The 15615-nt window shown below is 43.1% G+C and overlaps 1 protein-coding gene across 1 annotated transcript in view; it reads left to right on the top strand.

The window, feature by feature from the left end:
- Positions 1-7892: 7892 nt before the first annotated feature.
- The window catches only part of LOC115080421 (mesotocin-neurophysin MT-like), a 29918-nt gene continuing 22195 nt past the window's right edge, over positions 7893-15615 (top strand). Inside the window, exon 1 of the mRNA XM_029584566.1 lies at positions 7893-8015. Coding sequence (XP_029440426.1) covers positions 7893-8015 — 123 coding nt within the window. The remainder of the gene's footprint in view (positions 8016-15615) is intronic.

Below are 15615 nucleotides of genomic sequence, written 5' to 3'. Positions count from 1 at the left end.
GCTGTTTTGAGTCTTGCTGTTATGGTATGGCATGGCAAGGTTCTAGGCGTTGTTTAAATCTTAAGTTCTTATGATGAATATTATGATTACTGCTGTTTTGTTGCAACTATGATATTCTCTGCTTTTTTGGAAAGAGGATTCATAAAAGAATACATTGATATTTGTTTTATTACGTGATTGGACCTGATGTTTCTGTTAAGTGTTTGTTTTCTTTTTACATGACGTGTTATTTATAAATTGCAATAAATATAAGAAATTAATATAGATTAATAAGGTATTTTTAATACTGGTATGTGCTTGATATAATAGAATTTAAATATTTTAAAGCATTACTCATAATGAAACTACTTGGAAACCCATTGATGGGTGCACTCTTAGGCATTATTTATTTATTGATAATAGTACAACTAGTAGGGCTCAGATCTGTATGTTAACTGCCCACCCATGTTAACCTTGGACCCCCCCCAAAAAAAATTCATTTCTGGCTATGCTACTGAAGTGTCCTGTATGTTTTCATGACTACATTAGTTATTTTAAACACTTTTAGAACTAATTATATTTTTAACTTAAGACAGACATTTTTTCCCCACCCGTGTTTTTATGATTCCATCTAGCGACTGCCACCACCAAACTCCATTTTCTGACATTTGTTAATCACAGGGACCCCCTGGGGAAAACGGCTGGGATAACTTAATTAAAATTCACTTTTCACTCCAAATTTTAAATGTGGTCAGGTCACTGTAACCCCTATACCACACCAACACTATTAAAATATTCGTTTTTATTAAATTGAAGAAGTGTATTAAATTTATTGGCGTCAGGTCCTCCAGGGTACTTCCTGGGGGCTGTAACTAACGTGGGAGCCTCTCCTGAGGCTCCCCAACAAAATTGCCACCTTTTTGCATGTTTAAACTCGGTTTACTTTTCATTAAACTTCTAAAATTGCCCTCAGGCACTCTTTTGGGGAAGCCTCTCCTGATGCTCCTTACCAAAAACGCCTCCTCTTTTTGAACCTTTAAAATTGCTGGTTTTCGTTCTATTTAATATTAAAACTTTTAAATTGCCATCAGGCACTTCCTTGGGCAGCCTCTCACTGACATCATCCCCAATGTCAGGAATGACCCCCAAGCCTTTACTGCTAATGCACTGGGGCTTTGATTACAGCCCCAACGCTATCTGCCCCTTCAATCTTGCAGCGGCAGCATTCCTAGTGCTGCTGCTGCTGCTGCACTCTGGCCCCAGCTGCATTGTCGCAGCCCTCATTTATTTTTAAAAATTTGCTCACAGCATTTCTTCAGGCCACTGGGAGCTCCCCAGGCTCCCTCGGCCCCTTCCGCCCTCTTCGCGGCCACCAGGAGCTTCCCAGGCTCCCGCGACCCCATCTGCCTGGTTCACGGCTAATCGTGGTTCTCTGCCACGTCAGGGGGAGGGAGGGGGGTATCCCTAGAGCAGCTGGCCTCCCCTCCCATGTCACAGCTCACCGCCACTTTAATTTTGAGATGAAGCTCCAGTACCACAGCAGCAGGGTCACATTGCTCCTCCCGAGTCTCTCGAAAATAGAAAGAAACACCGGGATATTCTCCAACGGGCCTCCGTAGCCCCATCATAACATCGGGCCCCCTCTCCTGGGCTTTCTTAAGCCCCACCAACCACCGGGCAGAAAATTATTTTTTTTATTTATCCCCATTTACAGAAAGAACGGACCTATGGTGCCATTCTGCAAAAAGATGGCTCCAACCACCAGCAGGACTCCAGCTCTTAAATCTTCTTTTGGCTTCTTTGCTCTTCCCAATGCTCCTACTTAGCACACCAGCATCACATGTAGGCAAGGTCTAGTGAGATCTTTGTCACTTTGAGGGCACAGACCAGCTGTAGCCATACAATGCATGCTCAGCTGCGGACGTGGATGGTGGAAGTGATGGGAGAAAAGGAAAAGGAGAAAGAGGCATAAATGGAGGACAAAAATGGTCAACAGGGGGACGCAAGACACATGAGGGAAGAGATAAGAAGGAGTAGAGAAAACGATGACGTGAGTGAGAACGCTGAGGGATCGGAACAGAGGGGGCTTTAGAAATGATAAGTCTTTTTTTTTCTTCTTCTTCTTTAGGGGTCATTGCAGTTCAAACATTTTGGAGCAAAAATATATTCCCTGAGCTTGAGGCCTAAGGCCTGGAAAAAGGAGAAAAGTACTGCTAAGTATGGCAGTAAAATATGATTCTGCTTTTCCTTAAATGGTGTAGATACTGGTTTTGAAGCTCCAGCTCTCTAGTCTTAGTCCTTCCTCACAGCACTGTGGGCAATTATTTCTGAAACTGGAAGCCTAGTGCTACTTGTAGCTCTGCAATGATTCATTCATGTGAGACAATTCTAACACCAGCAGCACCCCCTGCAGGCAGCTCAGATGCATTTACCGTCATAAGCAGTGTAAAGGTCACTTCCAAACCTTTCTTGTCATAGATAAAGCTAAGGAAAGCAGCTTGTTACAGCAGCCTGCTGACTGCATTTTAAAGTGTTTCACAAGTCATACTGCGTATACACACACAGTCCATACAGTACAGAATAATTCAGGGAAGCACAAAAAAAAAAAGAGCAAAGTGACATTTGTTTGTCTAGCCGAGAGATGGAAGCCTAAAGACAAAGTACTCCAGGACTCAAAAGTAATCTCAGACACGTAGCATCTGTCACTTCCAACACATAAACCACACAACAGGGTCGGTTCTATCATCGGGCAAGGTGAGTCAGTTGCCTCAAGTGGCAAAATTAGGGAGGGTGACGGTAAAAGATGCTCACCCAAAATACTCCTGTGCAGTCACTTCACCTTGCTGCAGGATTCCAAATAGGCGCCTCGGACCCCATCCACTGCAGCCTGAAGAAAGAGGCCCAGTGAAGCCGCGATGGAGCCCCATCCCTCCACGGCCCAAAGAAAGGATCAGCGGGGACCTGGCAGACTCCATCCCGCTGTAGCCCGAAGAAAGAGGACCGATGGGGTCATGACGAACCCCACCGCTCTGTAGCCCAAAAAAAAGGGAGGCCCTGAAAGTTTGTGTGTGTAAAAGAGTGAGAGCCTGTGTGTGTTTGAGAGAGCCTGTATCAATGTGTGAGTGCATATGTGTGATAAACAGAGAAAGTGTGCATGAGTGCATGTGTGTGTTTATGTGTGAGAGAGATTAAGGTGTATGTGAGAGAGCTTATATGTGTGTGTGTCTGTGTGTTTGAGAAAGGCTATGTTCATTTGTGTAGGGGCGTGTGTGTGTAAGAAAGAGAGATTGTGTGTGAAAGCCTGTATGCATTGTGTGTGTGTGTATATGTGAGAGAGAGATATAAGTGAATGCTTGTGTGTGTGAGAGAGAGTGAGCCTGTTTGCATGTATGTCAGAGAAGGTGTGCATGAGAGCCTGTGTACATGTGTATGTGTAAGAGGGCAAAGGTTTATGAGTGTGTGTGTGTGTGTGTGTGTATATGAGGGAGAGAGGATAAAGTTTGTGTAGCCCCCCCTCACCTACTCCATGACAATGTCATGGTGACTGGAAATCAAAAGATTCCAGGTATGGAGAGTGGATAATTTTTTTTTTCTTATTAGTTTTAATTGTTGGTTGTTTTTTGATGTGTCTGTTGTTTTGACATATTTTATTGTTTTTTTGAGAACTTTTATTTTTTTTTAATTTTAATTATTGAATGATGTTCTGTTCATCAGCTGTTTTGAAATAGTTATTCTTTCTATAGTTTTACTATTTGTAATATTTAGCTGGTCTTGGGGGGCCTGTGACTGGCTGTATTCACCCAGGGCACTGCCAGACCATACAATGAGGTGAAGACATTACTGGAGCTCCTCTGTACCCCAATTGCTGACACCAGCCTCCTCGCACCGGTCTCCTCCATAGGTGTGAACGTCCGCAGCCACACGTACTTTAAGAGCTCTACAGTGGGAAAGCCGCTTTGCAGCGCCAGTAGATGATGTCACCCATGGGACTATATGAGGCCTGGCTGAACAGTTCCTCCTTACCTCAGCAATGGGTCTCCTGCCTTGATGCACAGTACGTGTTGCCTGTGTTCCTGCTTTGCCTTGCCTCACCCAGTCTGCCCTGTCCTGCTTTGTTCTTGCCTCATCTTGCCTTGCCTCTTCATGTCCTTGTCCAGTCAGTTCTGCCTCGTCCATTCCACTCTGTCTCTCTTAGCCTCTCCAATCCATCCTCCTTAGCTTGCTCCAGCCTGATATCATGGAGTTGATCTTCCCCTTGGACCTGGACTACTTGCTTGCCTGCTGCCTTCCATTGACCATTGCTTCAGACATGGACTACGCTTTCCTAGCTTCCTGCCCTGATCCTTGGCCTGTACCCAGTGATTCTTCTTGCCCTAACCTTAGCTTGGCCCCAGACTATCTCTTTCTCTTTGCCCTGTAGGACCATCACCTAAGTCCTGTCAGCCCCCTGAATCTAAGGGCTCAACCCATGGGGAAAGGGGTTGGTGAAGTCCCACCTCAGTCCCATCCCTTGGCATGTTGGCCAGCTGTCAGTGTGGGCCTAGGGGATTCTCCCACTAGGCTGTGCTAACCACAGCACAGCACAAGAGTCCACTCTCCTAACACTATTATGATTGATATGTTATATTGCTTGATTTTATTATTCTTTTATGAGGAATGATAGTCTAATGATTTTTCATTGTTGAGCTGCATACAGAGTCTAGCTTCTTGCGATTTCCAGTCCACTTTTTGTCTGCATGTTTCTATTTAGACTTTATGGTCTTTAATCCAAAAGTGTTGTATGTGATGTGGGGGTGAAAGATTGATGTGTACGGACCAACAGAGGGATTTTGGGGTGATAGTGTCTGGTGATTTGAAGTTGGCGAAGTAATGTAACAAGGCGATAGCTAAAGCCAGAAGAATGCTGGACTGCATAGAGAGAGGAATAACCAGTAAGAAAAAGGAGGTGATAATGCCTTTGTACAGGTCCTTGCAGAGGCTTCACCTGGAGTACTGTGTTAGGTTCTGGAGCCCATATCTCAAAAAGGATAGAGGTGAGATGGAGGTGGTCCAGAGAAGGGTGACCAAAATGGTGTGGGATCAGTATCGGGAGACTTATGAGGAGTGGCTGAAGGATCTGAATATGTATACCCTGGAAGAGAGGAGGTGCAGAAAAGATATGATAAAGACCTTCAGATATCTGAAAGGTTTTAATGATGCATGAACTTCAAACCTTTTCCTTTTGGAAAGGAAACAGTAGAACTAGGGGCCATAAAATGAAATTCCAAGGGGGACTACTCAGAACCAATGTCAGGAAATACTTTTTCATGGAGAGGGTGGTGGATGCCTGGAATACCCTTCTGGAGGAAGTGGTGAAGATGAAAACAGTCAAAGAATTCAAAGGAGCATGGGATAAACACTGTGGATCCCTAAACGCTAGAGGATGGAAATGAAGAAAAGGGTGTATGAGGGTAACTTGCTGGTGTGGCGGTTACTACTCTTAACCAATTAGCCTTGATGCTTTTGATGTGACTGCAACATTGCTCTCAGCTTCAATGACAGGGAGAAAATGGGAACTGGATTTAGGCAACAATCAACAAGTCCCCCGACTTTTATAGTCTAGGTAACTGATAGATGCAACTGCAACATAACTCTCCGCTTTGACGGTGAGGGGGCGAAGAAAGGAATTGGATTCAGAAAACAACCAACTTGGGCCCTGATTTTTACAGTCTAGGGTACTGATATGCAGACTTAAGGGAAAAAGCTTAAGACTACTTCTGTGGTCAAGTCCATAAGCAAAGCACATCAAGCAGCACTCTTTTCAAGAAGGCTCTCACCCAGTAAAAATATTGCTAGCAGTACGTTTTTTATGCAGGTATCTTTTGGCTTGGGGATACCTGCATAGAGCAGCAGTTGCTATTCTTAAGAGAAACATGGGGATAACCTGCATGGCACAGCAGATACCTTAAGAAGCTTGCTGGGCAGACTGGATGACCATTTGGACCTTTTCTGCCATCACTACTATGTTACTATGGTATCTTTATTCTGTATTTGGTGAGAGCCCGTGTGTGTTGTGTATGTGTGATTATAAAAAAACAAAAACTGATGATTGTATGGTATATATGATAATCACAATGAAAAAAAAAACACACAGCTTCGGAAACCTTTTAGGTAGTGTTTAAAAAAGTGGGGAAGACCACATATACAAATAATAGGTGCTGCTTTTTACGTCCTTTCTTAACAAAGACTAGCATTCACTTATTATGGTGAAATCATACATTCATATATCACCAAAGTGATTGTGCACCCTTTAAATATAATCATTGGGCTCTGCACTTTTTTGTTTCTAAAGGCACTCATATTATATATGCTACGACTTAATGCGCTCTAAAATAAAACAGAAAAGCGCTCTTATCTTATAACACCATGATACTTAATCTGCTCTAGGTTGGAACAATGGACACTCATGCATTTTATGCGGTTGGTTTCATAATACACGGTGTCACCTCACAGTAACAGCAGCACAAACACCTTCCACTGCCAGGCACATTGTGAACTAACACAAAACCCAGCAAAAAGAGGTGGGTGTGATGAAGAAATGTCATTTTGGCTTCCCCCCCCCCAATTCTTCTGTCTAGAGACGCCACTGATTTTCTGTGACCTTAAACATTAGTACAAGAAGGATTAAGGGGGGGATGCTGGAGAGGCTCACAAATGCATTGGCCCCCGGGCACCGGAGACCCTTGGTGCGCCATTGGGTGCGAGCCATATGAGGCCGCAAGCAGCGGCAAAGAGGAGTGGAGATTTGGCGGGCCGCGAGCAGTGCCCAACCTGCTCGCGACCCAGAAAACCACACAGTCGGTGGGCGTGATCGAATGATCGAGAACGATGTAGGAGTCGGGGCCGAGACCGAGGGGGGGGGGGGGGGGTTGGCGCAAGGGAGAAGACTCGCCTAGGGCACCTAATCCCCTTGCACCGGCCCTGCCTACAGTGCCAACATTTCGGGGGTGGCAAATGTACTAGCCCTGCACTGATCTATAGTTTCCCAGATGATTCCATGGAACCCTTTTTGAAAAATGGCAACACATTGGCCACTCTGCAGTCTTCAAGCACAGTGGCTGATTTTAATGATAGGTCACACATTGCTAGTCAAAGGTCTACAGTTTCACATTTGAGTTCCTGTAGAATTCTGGGATGAATACCATCCAGGCTTCATGGATCTGTTAATCTTTAGTTCGGCACATTACTCTATTGCTTCTTCCGGGTTCGCAATTCACTATAACCAGCTAAGCTCCCGCTCGCTGCACCTCTGACCTTTTAACTTGTATTGTTTTAAAGCACTTGATGTACTGGACACAGCTGAAGCCCAGCTTTGGTCTTGAGTGCACTCCTAGCTAGAAAAAGTGAACCTTCCCACTTGTGAGCATAATCTTACCTTCGGAGTGGGTATACATCAGGCAAGTCACACAAAGCATTTCCTTTCAAACTTGCATCACATTCTTTTAAAATTCTGAAGATGTTTTCCTGAAGAAGGAAGCAATCTTCCTCGGCACGGAATGCAGAAGAGGTGAAGCATGGAACGACTCTGAGCTGACCTTGTTGACTCAGAGAATTACAAGGATCTTCTTAGCCTTCCAAAGCATTATTTCTTTCCACGTCTGCAAATCTAAGAAGAAAATTATTCCTTCTCCACTGACCTCACATCCTCAACCTTCCATTATTAATTGAGAAATTTTGTGTGAAAAGGAATTCTGATTTTTTTTTTTCCTGTTAAGAAACTGAATTATGGTAGTGGTGATGATGGATAAGGGGTGCAAGTTAGTAAGCAGCCCTGCCTGGGGGTATATATACAGGTGTTCTCCAGCATGGAAACAGAAGCTGAATCGGTAGAAATTGCCTCTCCCCGAGAAGAGAGCTCGGAGCCACCTGCTATCATGACATACAGTGCATTAGTTGTCTGCATATTTTGCCTTTGGGCCCTTTCTTCGGCTTGTTACATCCAGAACTGCCCCATTGGAGGGAAGCGTTCTGTGCTGGATGTGATGGACGTCAGGAAGGTAAGTGTTCATTTTCTGTTTTCATGCATTTAAAGACGAACTTGAGTGTTGTCTTGTTTTCAAAAAGAATCCAAGTCTGCCAAGGTGATATGAGGGAGATGGGGGTGTGGGAGAGGGAAAGGTGAGCAGAATCTCATTTTCCTCCTCCTTCTCCACCCCTCCCCCAAACAAAATATGATGAAGCTGCTTTAGATGCATTTAGGCTGTAAAAGCAGAGTTCAGAAGTTAAAGCTAACAAGAACAGAGAAATCCCACATGTTGGTTCTTATGGATATAAAGTGGAGGTAGAATATACTGTACAATAGTAGCCGTACAAGTGGAAGTAAGGAATCAATGGATTCTTTTGCAGGCTGTGATGCTTTCTACTGGATCAGCGTAAGATTTATGCAAAAATATCAAATACATCTTTTTGAGGCCACCTGCCACCTGCGAGACTGCCAGTCCATTTTTTTCAGATGTGAACAGAAGTCCCTGACATGGCACTTGAAAAGGGCACCTATGTAGTTCTGCAAACTCATGTACAGCTCAGCGTTTGCTCACTTCCTATGCTGGCCCAATAACAAGGCTTCACGACCTGCAAAAAACATCCAGTTTTCTCTAGGATCAATACAGCTACTGTAACACTGCGCTGCATATTCCAATCAATCATGTTTGTACCCTTGTTGACCACAGTTTTTGCGCATGTTCTGACTCTGTTTTGTCTCTCTTCTGTTAATATTGTTCCTTTTAATTTTCTTTCTTTTTTCCTATCTTCACCTATATTTGTCTCTCTAACAAGCTCCCTTTCATCTCACTTCTCTCCCTCTTTTTTCTGTCCCCTGAATTATCAGTTTGGCATGTTTCTCCCTCTCTTTTAGACATCCATGTCATCTTATCCAACTCCACCTTCTTCCCCTCATGATTTCTCTAATCTCTATTTTCCCAACTCTCCACATCCCCATCTCGCATGTCCCCTGTCTCCTTCAAGATTCCCCCACTGTGACTCTTTCCCCTCTTGTGTTTAACCTCTACCTCCCACAGACCCCTTCTTGCTCTCCGCCATTCTCTCACCTTCTTGCTTTCCATGCTCATTCTCCTTTCCTCTTGCTTGCCTCCTCTCATTTTTTCTCTTGTGCTTTTCCTTCCCCTATCTCATCATCGCTGGCTTTCCTTACAGCAGCAGCAGCAGCACACACACACACACACACACACACACACACACACTGGAAAGGCAGACTCATTTCTATTCTAGCCTGGAAGCATTGGCCATAGGAGGAGTGGGTGCTACTCCAGCAGGGGCACTCCTCGCAGCCACAGCTCGTTTTCTTGCCCCCAGGCTCCTGCTCCTCCTCCGTTCTGCTCTGTTACAGCTATCCTCCCTCTGTCGTAGCACAGGTGTCTTGCTGTTGCACCTGCGAGACTGCCAGCCCATGAGACCCGCCAGGGGATCTGGGAGACTGGAGTGAGGGAGGTCAGCCTGGTAGTATTCCAAAAGCTCCAGGAAAATTGCCCCAACTTTGTCACTGAAGAGTCAGCAGATAGATGCATTTCATCAAAGACAAAGTAAAATAGAAGAAGCTGGCAGAAAAATACCAACTAGTCCATCCTATCTACCCAGTCATTCCTGTCTACACTGCCAAGGATATATCCCAGTTGCCAGCCATGGAGAGGGACCGTCTATGGGATATCATTCCTTTTCCAAGACAGTTTCTGCCGTCTTCCTGGACTGTACTACATTACCCTGGGTAGCTGAGCATGCAAGATTCCTTTTTCAGTTTATACTCAGGGCCAGCATGCTTCCTCTTCCACTTTTAACCAAAAGGTCCCACAACAACTCAGACAAAACAGGTTGTGGTAATCCAGAGATTTTAACTTAGTAATTATCTCACTACATTCAGGGAACTATATAGACCTGATACTTGTTAAAGAACAACAGCATTATCAATCTCTGCATGCCGGCTTTTGGTGTGAGCAACCTCTGTGGTTGCCATTGACCCCCAGCTAACTTAGTCTGCAGGGCCAACTCCCCCTCCCCCCAATTCCTTCCCCCACTGCTTGTGGGGCCAAAGAAGAGTATTGCTGCAATGCACAAAATGCAGGCAGAAACAAAGCACAGTTGCTGCATCCCGGTCTCTTTTCTGAGGTGGCCTGCAGGTCTGAAGATGTGCAGCTTCCTTTGTTAATCTACAATTCCTCTCCCCCAGCAGCCAGGCCAGCAGGAAAGTGAGACCGTGGTCAGTCGCTTCTAATCTGCCCTTGCAGCCATCAGCCTTTCCCCCTTCTGCATGAAACAGTGGATCTTAGCCACACAAGAAGGAAAGGAGCTGTGACAGCTCTGGGATCAAATTGGAAACAGCTGACCGCTAGCCCTGATTCTCCGTATGCCAGGATATGATCTGGGGGAGGAAGCCATTGGAAGATGAGGAGGAGAAAGTTCATGGAGGAAAGCGAAGCAGCTTTAAGCTCCAAGGAGAGAAGAGATGAAATCTAGGAGGGTAGGGATAGCAGGGACTTAGGGCTTTGAGGCGGATTTGGGACTGAGAGATTGAGCAGGGATTCAAGTATTTGATGGAGAGCTAGGATAGGAGCATTGAGTGGGATTTGGGGATGGAGGACATGAACATTCAGATTGGGGTGCAGCAAGAGACAGGGAGATAAAGGCATGAGAGAGTTTGTTTAATGGATGATGTGAAGGACCTGAAGGGCTGGATGTAGTGAAAGGGACTGAGGGCTCTGAAAAAGTGAGAGAGGATAAAAATGGGGGGAGGAGCTGAGGAAGGGGTGAAAGAAAGGGGAATTGAAGGCAGAAGAGTGCTGAGTGACAGGAAAAGAACTGGGGCTGGCAAGGAGATGCAAGCCAGAGGAAAGTATTTATTTATTTTAAAATGTTTATATTCTGTAGTTACAAACATCTGTTTTTCTAGGTGACTCACCATATGGAACACTCATAAAATACACCAAATAACAATACATAGACAAACATATTGACACAATTCTTAAATTTTTTTTTTAAATTCCTGTATTTTTACTCATCTACAATAAACTTTCCTGTTCTTCTAATGCCTTCAAAAAACCTAAAGTTTTCAGCTTTTTTTTTTAACATTTTCTATTTTGCTTCCAATTTAACTTCTGATAGAAGGTCATTCCAGATCTAGGACCAACCACTGAAAAGGACAACACACACTTTTTTTTTGTAATCAATATTTCTTTAATGAGGGCACTTTAAGCAACCTTCTGACCTGTGATCTAAGTGACATAGACAGAGTATAAGTCTCCAAGAATTCTTTCATACAGGCTGGGACTCCATCTTGATGAGACTGAAACACAATCCACAAAATCCTGAATTTTATTTGTTGGGCTACTGGCAACCAATCTTTACAGAAAAGGGGTAATATGTTTGCCCCTTCTTGCACCTGCAAACAAGTTAGTCCACTGCATTTTGGATCAGTTGTAATGCTTTTATTTTTTGGAATCTGAATTTATTAAAATTTATATTCTGTGTATGTCACAGAGTAGTTCAAAATTGATTCCAGATGAGAACATACATAAATTATAAAATCAAAACACTATGACATAAAATAAAATAATAATGATGCAAAAAACAATATAAACAAGACATTGTTCATACAAGGAGCCATCAATCAGAAGTCATTTCAGAGCAGATTCAATCTAAGTTAAATACCTGTTTAAACAAAAATGTCTTCAGAGCCTTTTTTGGAAGGCCTACAAAAAGTGTACTTTATTTAAAATTAGACTTTGCATAATAGTTCTCAAATCTTCTCTGGACAATAAAAATGTTAATCTGTGGAGTACACACAGTTTTAAAAATTACTCATTTTAAATCTAATATGATCTGTAAAAGCTAACTCTAAATCTAACCTCTAAATCTTAAGCTGTAATGGGCACAGGGAAAATCTCATTACTTAAAACAATTTCTTCAAATTATTAACACCTTTGTCTCGACTAATCCTCAAAAGTTCATGACCGATTTATCATTTCTCATTCCATTTCCAATTAAATGTTTTTAATTTACCGGTAACTTTTAAAATTTAGAACCTGCTGATCCACAAATCTCAGCAGGGAACAATAAAACATCCATAATTATATTATTATTTCAACATAAACAATACAATCAGACAATAAACAGTACAAAAAAATAAAACTAATTACATTAAAAATAACATCTAAATCATACCACCCTATGATATAATAAAACAGCAATTATCATCAGTAACTCTTATTCTACCACTAGTTTCATTCCACTAAATGTTACCAAAAGCGTCTATAAAAACAATGGTTTCAAGCTGCTTTCTGAAACTAAGTCATGAATAACTTTAATAGATTCAAGAAATGCATTCCAAAAAACTGAGCCAGCCACCCCAAAAATATAATCTTGTGATTCCTTTAACTGGACCTGGAATAACTAGCAGAAATTTAGCATAACAGCATAAAGACCATGAAGGGGAAATTTTGGTAGGAGATGCCTTATTGAGAGGTGTACCAATGGTAATAATGGAAAAAGGGAAATTAAGTGCTTTCTGGTGCCACAGCTTGCAGAGTTGGGCAGATTTATTTATTTATTTAGTTGTTTTGTATACCGTCGTTCCAAAAGTAGATCACAAAGTTTTACAGTAACAGCATTCATATACATGGGCTTTAATCATATATTTTGTGTCCACATTCCACATCTCAACACCATAGCAAGTACATATTCTAGTTCATAGTTATATATAATCTAGGATATCAACGTAGCTTTTATATAAATTTAGTTCATATTTCTAATTCAACACAACAGTAAATACAAATTCTAATTCTTATTGATACTTTTCTTGTTCAACATAATAGTGAATTCAACGTCTAATTCTGTTAGCAGTACCCTTTCTATCATGCATTAACTCTAGTACTGTCATTGCAAATATCAGCATATTGGCATTTTACATTGCCTTTCAGAAGAGCCAGGTTTTTAGTTTATGCTTAAAATTCTCTCTTTCTGTAATCTGGCATAATGGCTCTGGAATTGAATTCTACAGCTTGGGGCCTGCTATTGAAAACATTTGGTCTTTTATTTGTGTTAGGTGTGTGTCCCAAGTGGAGGGTACCATTAGAAGTCTTTTGTTTTGTTATCTTAGGTTTCTCTTTGTTGTGTAGGGTTGAAGTGTCATATTGTTGATGATATTGAAAATTAGGGATAACACTTCATAATGAATTCTGGATTGTATAGGAAGCCAGGACAGGGCAATCAGTGAGGGAATGATGTGTTTGAATTTCCTTGTCCCCATTAAGGGCCGGATTTTCAGAGGATTTACGCACTTAGGGGGGTTACACGCGCCAGGCCTATTTTCAAAAGGCCTGGTGATGCGCGTAAGGCCCCGGGATGCGTGTAAGTCCCAGGGCTTTACTAAAGGGGCGGGGAAGGGGGCGGTCCAGGGCTGGGGGCGGGGTCAGAGGCTCCCGGCACAGTGGCCATTTGCTGCTGTGCCAAGGATCACGTGCTGGCAGTCGGCCAGCGCGCACAACTTACTTCAGCCCTAGGGTTTCGGAGCGACCTGCGAGGGAACAGGGGGAACTGAAGAGTTGAGACAGAGAGAATTGGAGAATGAAGGGAGAGAAGAGATACAATCTAGCTGTGAATGTACAGAGGCAAAGAGAAAGAGAGAGAAATATCATCAAAGGGAAAATCAATGTCAAAGAGATATAGGGGAGGAAGGGAAGAAGACAGGAGGAAAGAGAAGAAACAGAAAATGGAAAGGAGATTTAGTTATTTTCTGCTTTTTAGGCACTTTCAAAGCAGACTGCATTCAGGTACTGCAAATATTTCCCTATTCCCAGAGGGTTTAAGTTTATATCTAAGGCAGTACAGGGCAACGTGGCTTACCCAAGGTCACAAGGAGCAGCAGTGGAATCTGAACCTTGGCTTCCCTGGTTCACAGTCCACAGCTCTAATCATTAGGCTATTCCTCCACAAAAGACCAACAAGAGGGAAATGGAAAAAAGAGAGCAGGGCCAAAACAATTGGAAAAATAAAATGCATAGACAACAAAAGAAGAAAAATAATTTTATTTTCAGTTTAATGTCTGAATGCCAGCTTTGGGGATGTTATCTCTTACATCTTTGTGTTCTGCACAGTGCAGAAAAAAAATCATTTTTGTTTTTCTTTCTCCACTGTTGCACTTCATGCAGTCCGGTTTCTTGGGGTTTCCAGTTTTTGTTTGCATATTTCTATTTCTAAGTTGAGGTCACTTACTCTGAATTCAGTGAGGGTCTGCCTGTGTTCTATGTGCGTGACCGAGGTGAAGTATTCTGCTAGCATGTGGGGTCTGCATCAGGATCTGTGCCCATCCTGCTTGTTCTGTTTTATCAATAGATGGTGCATAGGTGTTAGAGCCTGGTGTAATAATTTGCAGTGCTGCCTTTTCATAGATAGGTTTTTGTCAATTGAGTCCTGGGACTTGGTGCTGTAATGGAAGATTCACTATTTAAGTAATCAGTGAATTTTACAAGATTTTCTTTTACTTCACAAAGTGCCTGGTAGTGGAGGAAGTGTGTGCTGCTGTTACTGAGGTGACATCTGAATTTAAATTCATGTATGCATTTTGAGGTATTGCGGGTTATAAGGGAAACCCAGTTCTGCTTTGCATCCATTGTTTGGGGAGTTTCTGTGGATATGGGGTTTATTTACAGAACTTGAGGTGCTGGGTTTCTGCCCATCCTAGATAGACCTCAGACTTTGTTGGTGTTGTCAGACCTTGCTGGGGGTGGGGGGTTAGGGTAGGGATCATGCCGGGGTGGGGGAGATATCCCAGAAGAGGCTGCGGATAGTGGTGTGAGAGCATTTCTCTTTTGCAAAGGACACCGCTTGGCCCTAGGCAGAGGGACAAGAATTATGTTAGAAGGATCCAAACTAGCCCGGCGGTTCCCGAGTCCCGACAACCTGCAGTCACACAGCAGCAGGCGATGCTCTGCGGACGTTTTCCTCTCTCACTCGCCAGCCAGTCACCCCTGGTTTTGCATCCAGCTCCATACTGCAAACTGCAGGAGGCTAGAAAGGCCATGGCAGCTGATTAATAAATGTTTCAGTACATAAACAGAAAACATCCCATGACATTATATCCCTTTCTCAACTCGTGATATGAGGTTCAGTAATATCAAATGCTTCCATGCAACTTTAGGAATGACTCCCAGTGGGAGCTGATTTAGGGACCCATCCAAATTCTTATTGTGCCCCCTGCTAATTAGCTGCTGCCCTTGTTTCATCAATTCGGAGCTTCTCTGTTTTGCACTGCAGTTTTGCAAGCATTAAACGTGACATAACAAAAGAAGAAATCCTTTAGCGCATCTGGTCTTGAAAATCCACTTGCAGGGCGTCACCTGGTATTTTCAGGAATTCAGCTTCCTTGCATGCCCTGACCCCAGGGCCGCAGTACTAATCCACTTTCCTCTGGACACGCTGGTCTTAACATAACGTTTGCACGTAGAACAAAATAGCATTCATTTCTATCAGAGCACACATGAAGCAGTAGCTTGCACTGCATTTCTTAAATTCAATATTTCCCATTTGGTACAACATAAAAGGAACACTCTCTTGAGAGGGTTTTCGGGGGAGACAGTGGTACGAGGCTCT

This window comes from Rhinatrema bivittatum, chromosome 1 (genome assembly GCF_901001135.1).
Source record: "Rhinatrema bivittatum chromosome 1, aRhiBiv1.1, whole genome shotgun sequence".
Lineage (NCBI taxonomy): Eukaryota > Metazoa > Chordata > Amphibia > Gymnophiona > Rhinatrematidae > Rhinatrema > Rhinatrema bivittatum.
The sequence above is the reverse complement of the archived record's forward strand: the minus strand, read 5'-3'. Positions and strand labels throughout refer to the sequence as shown.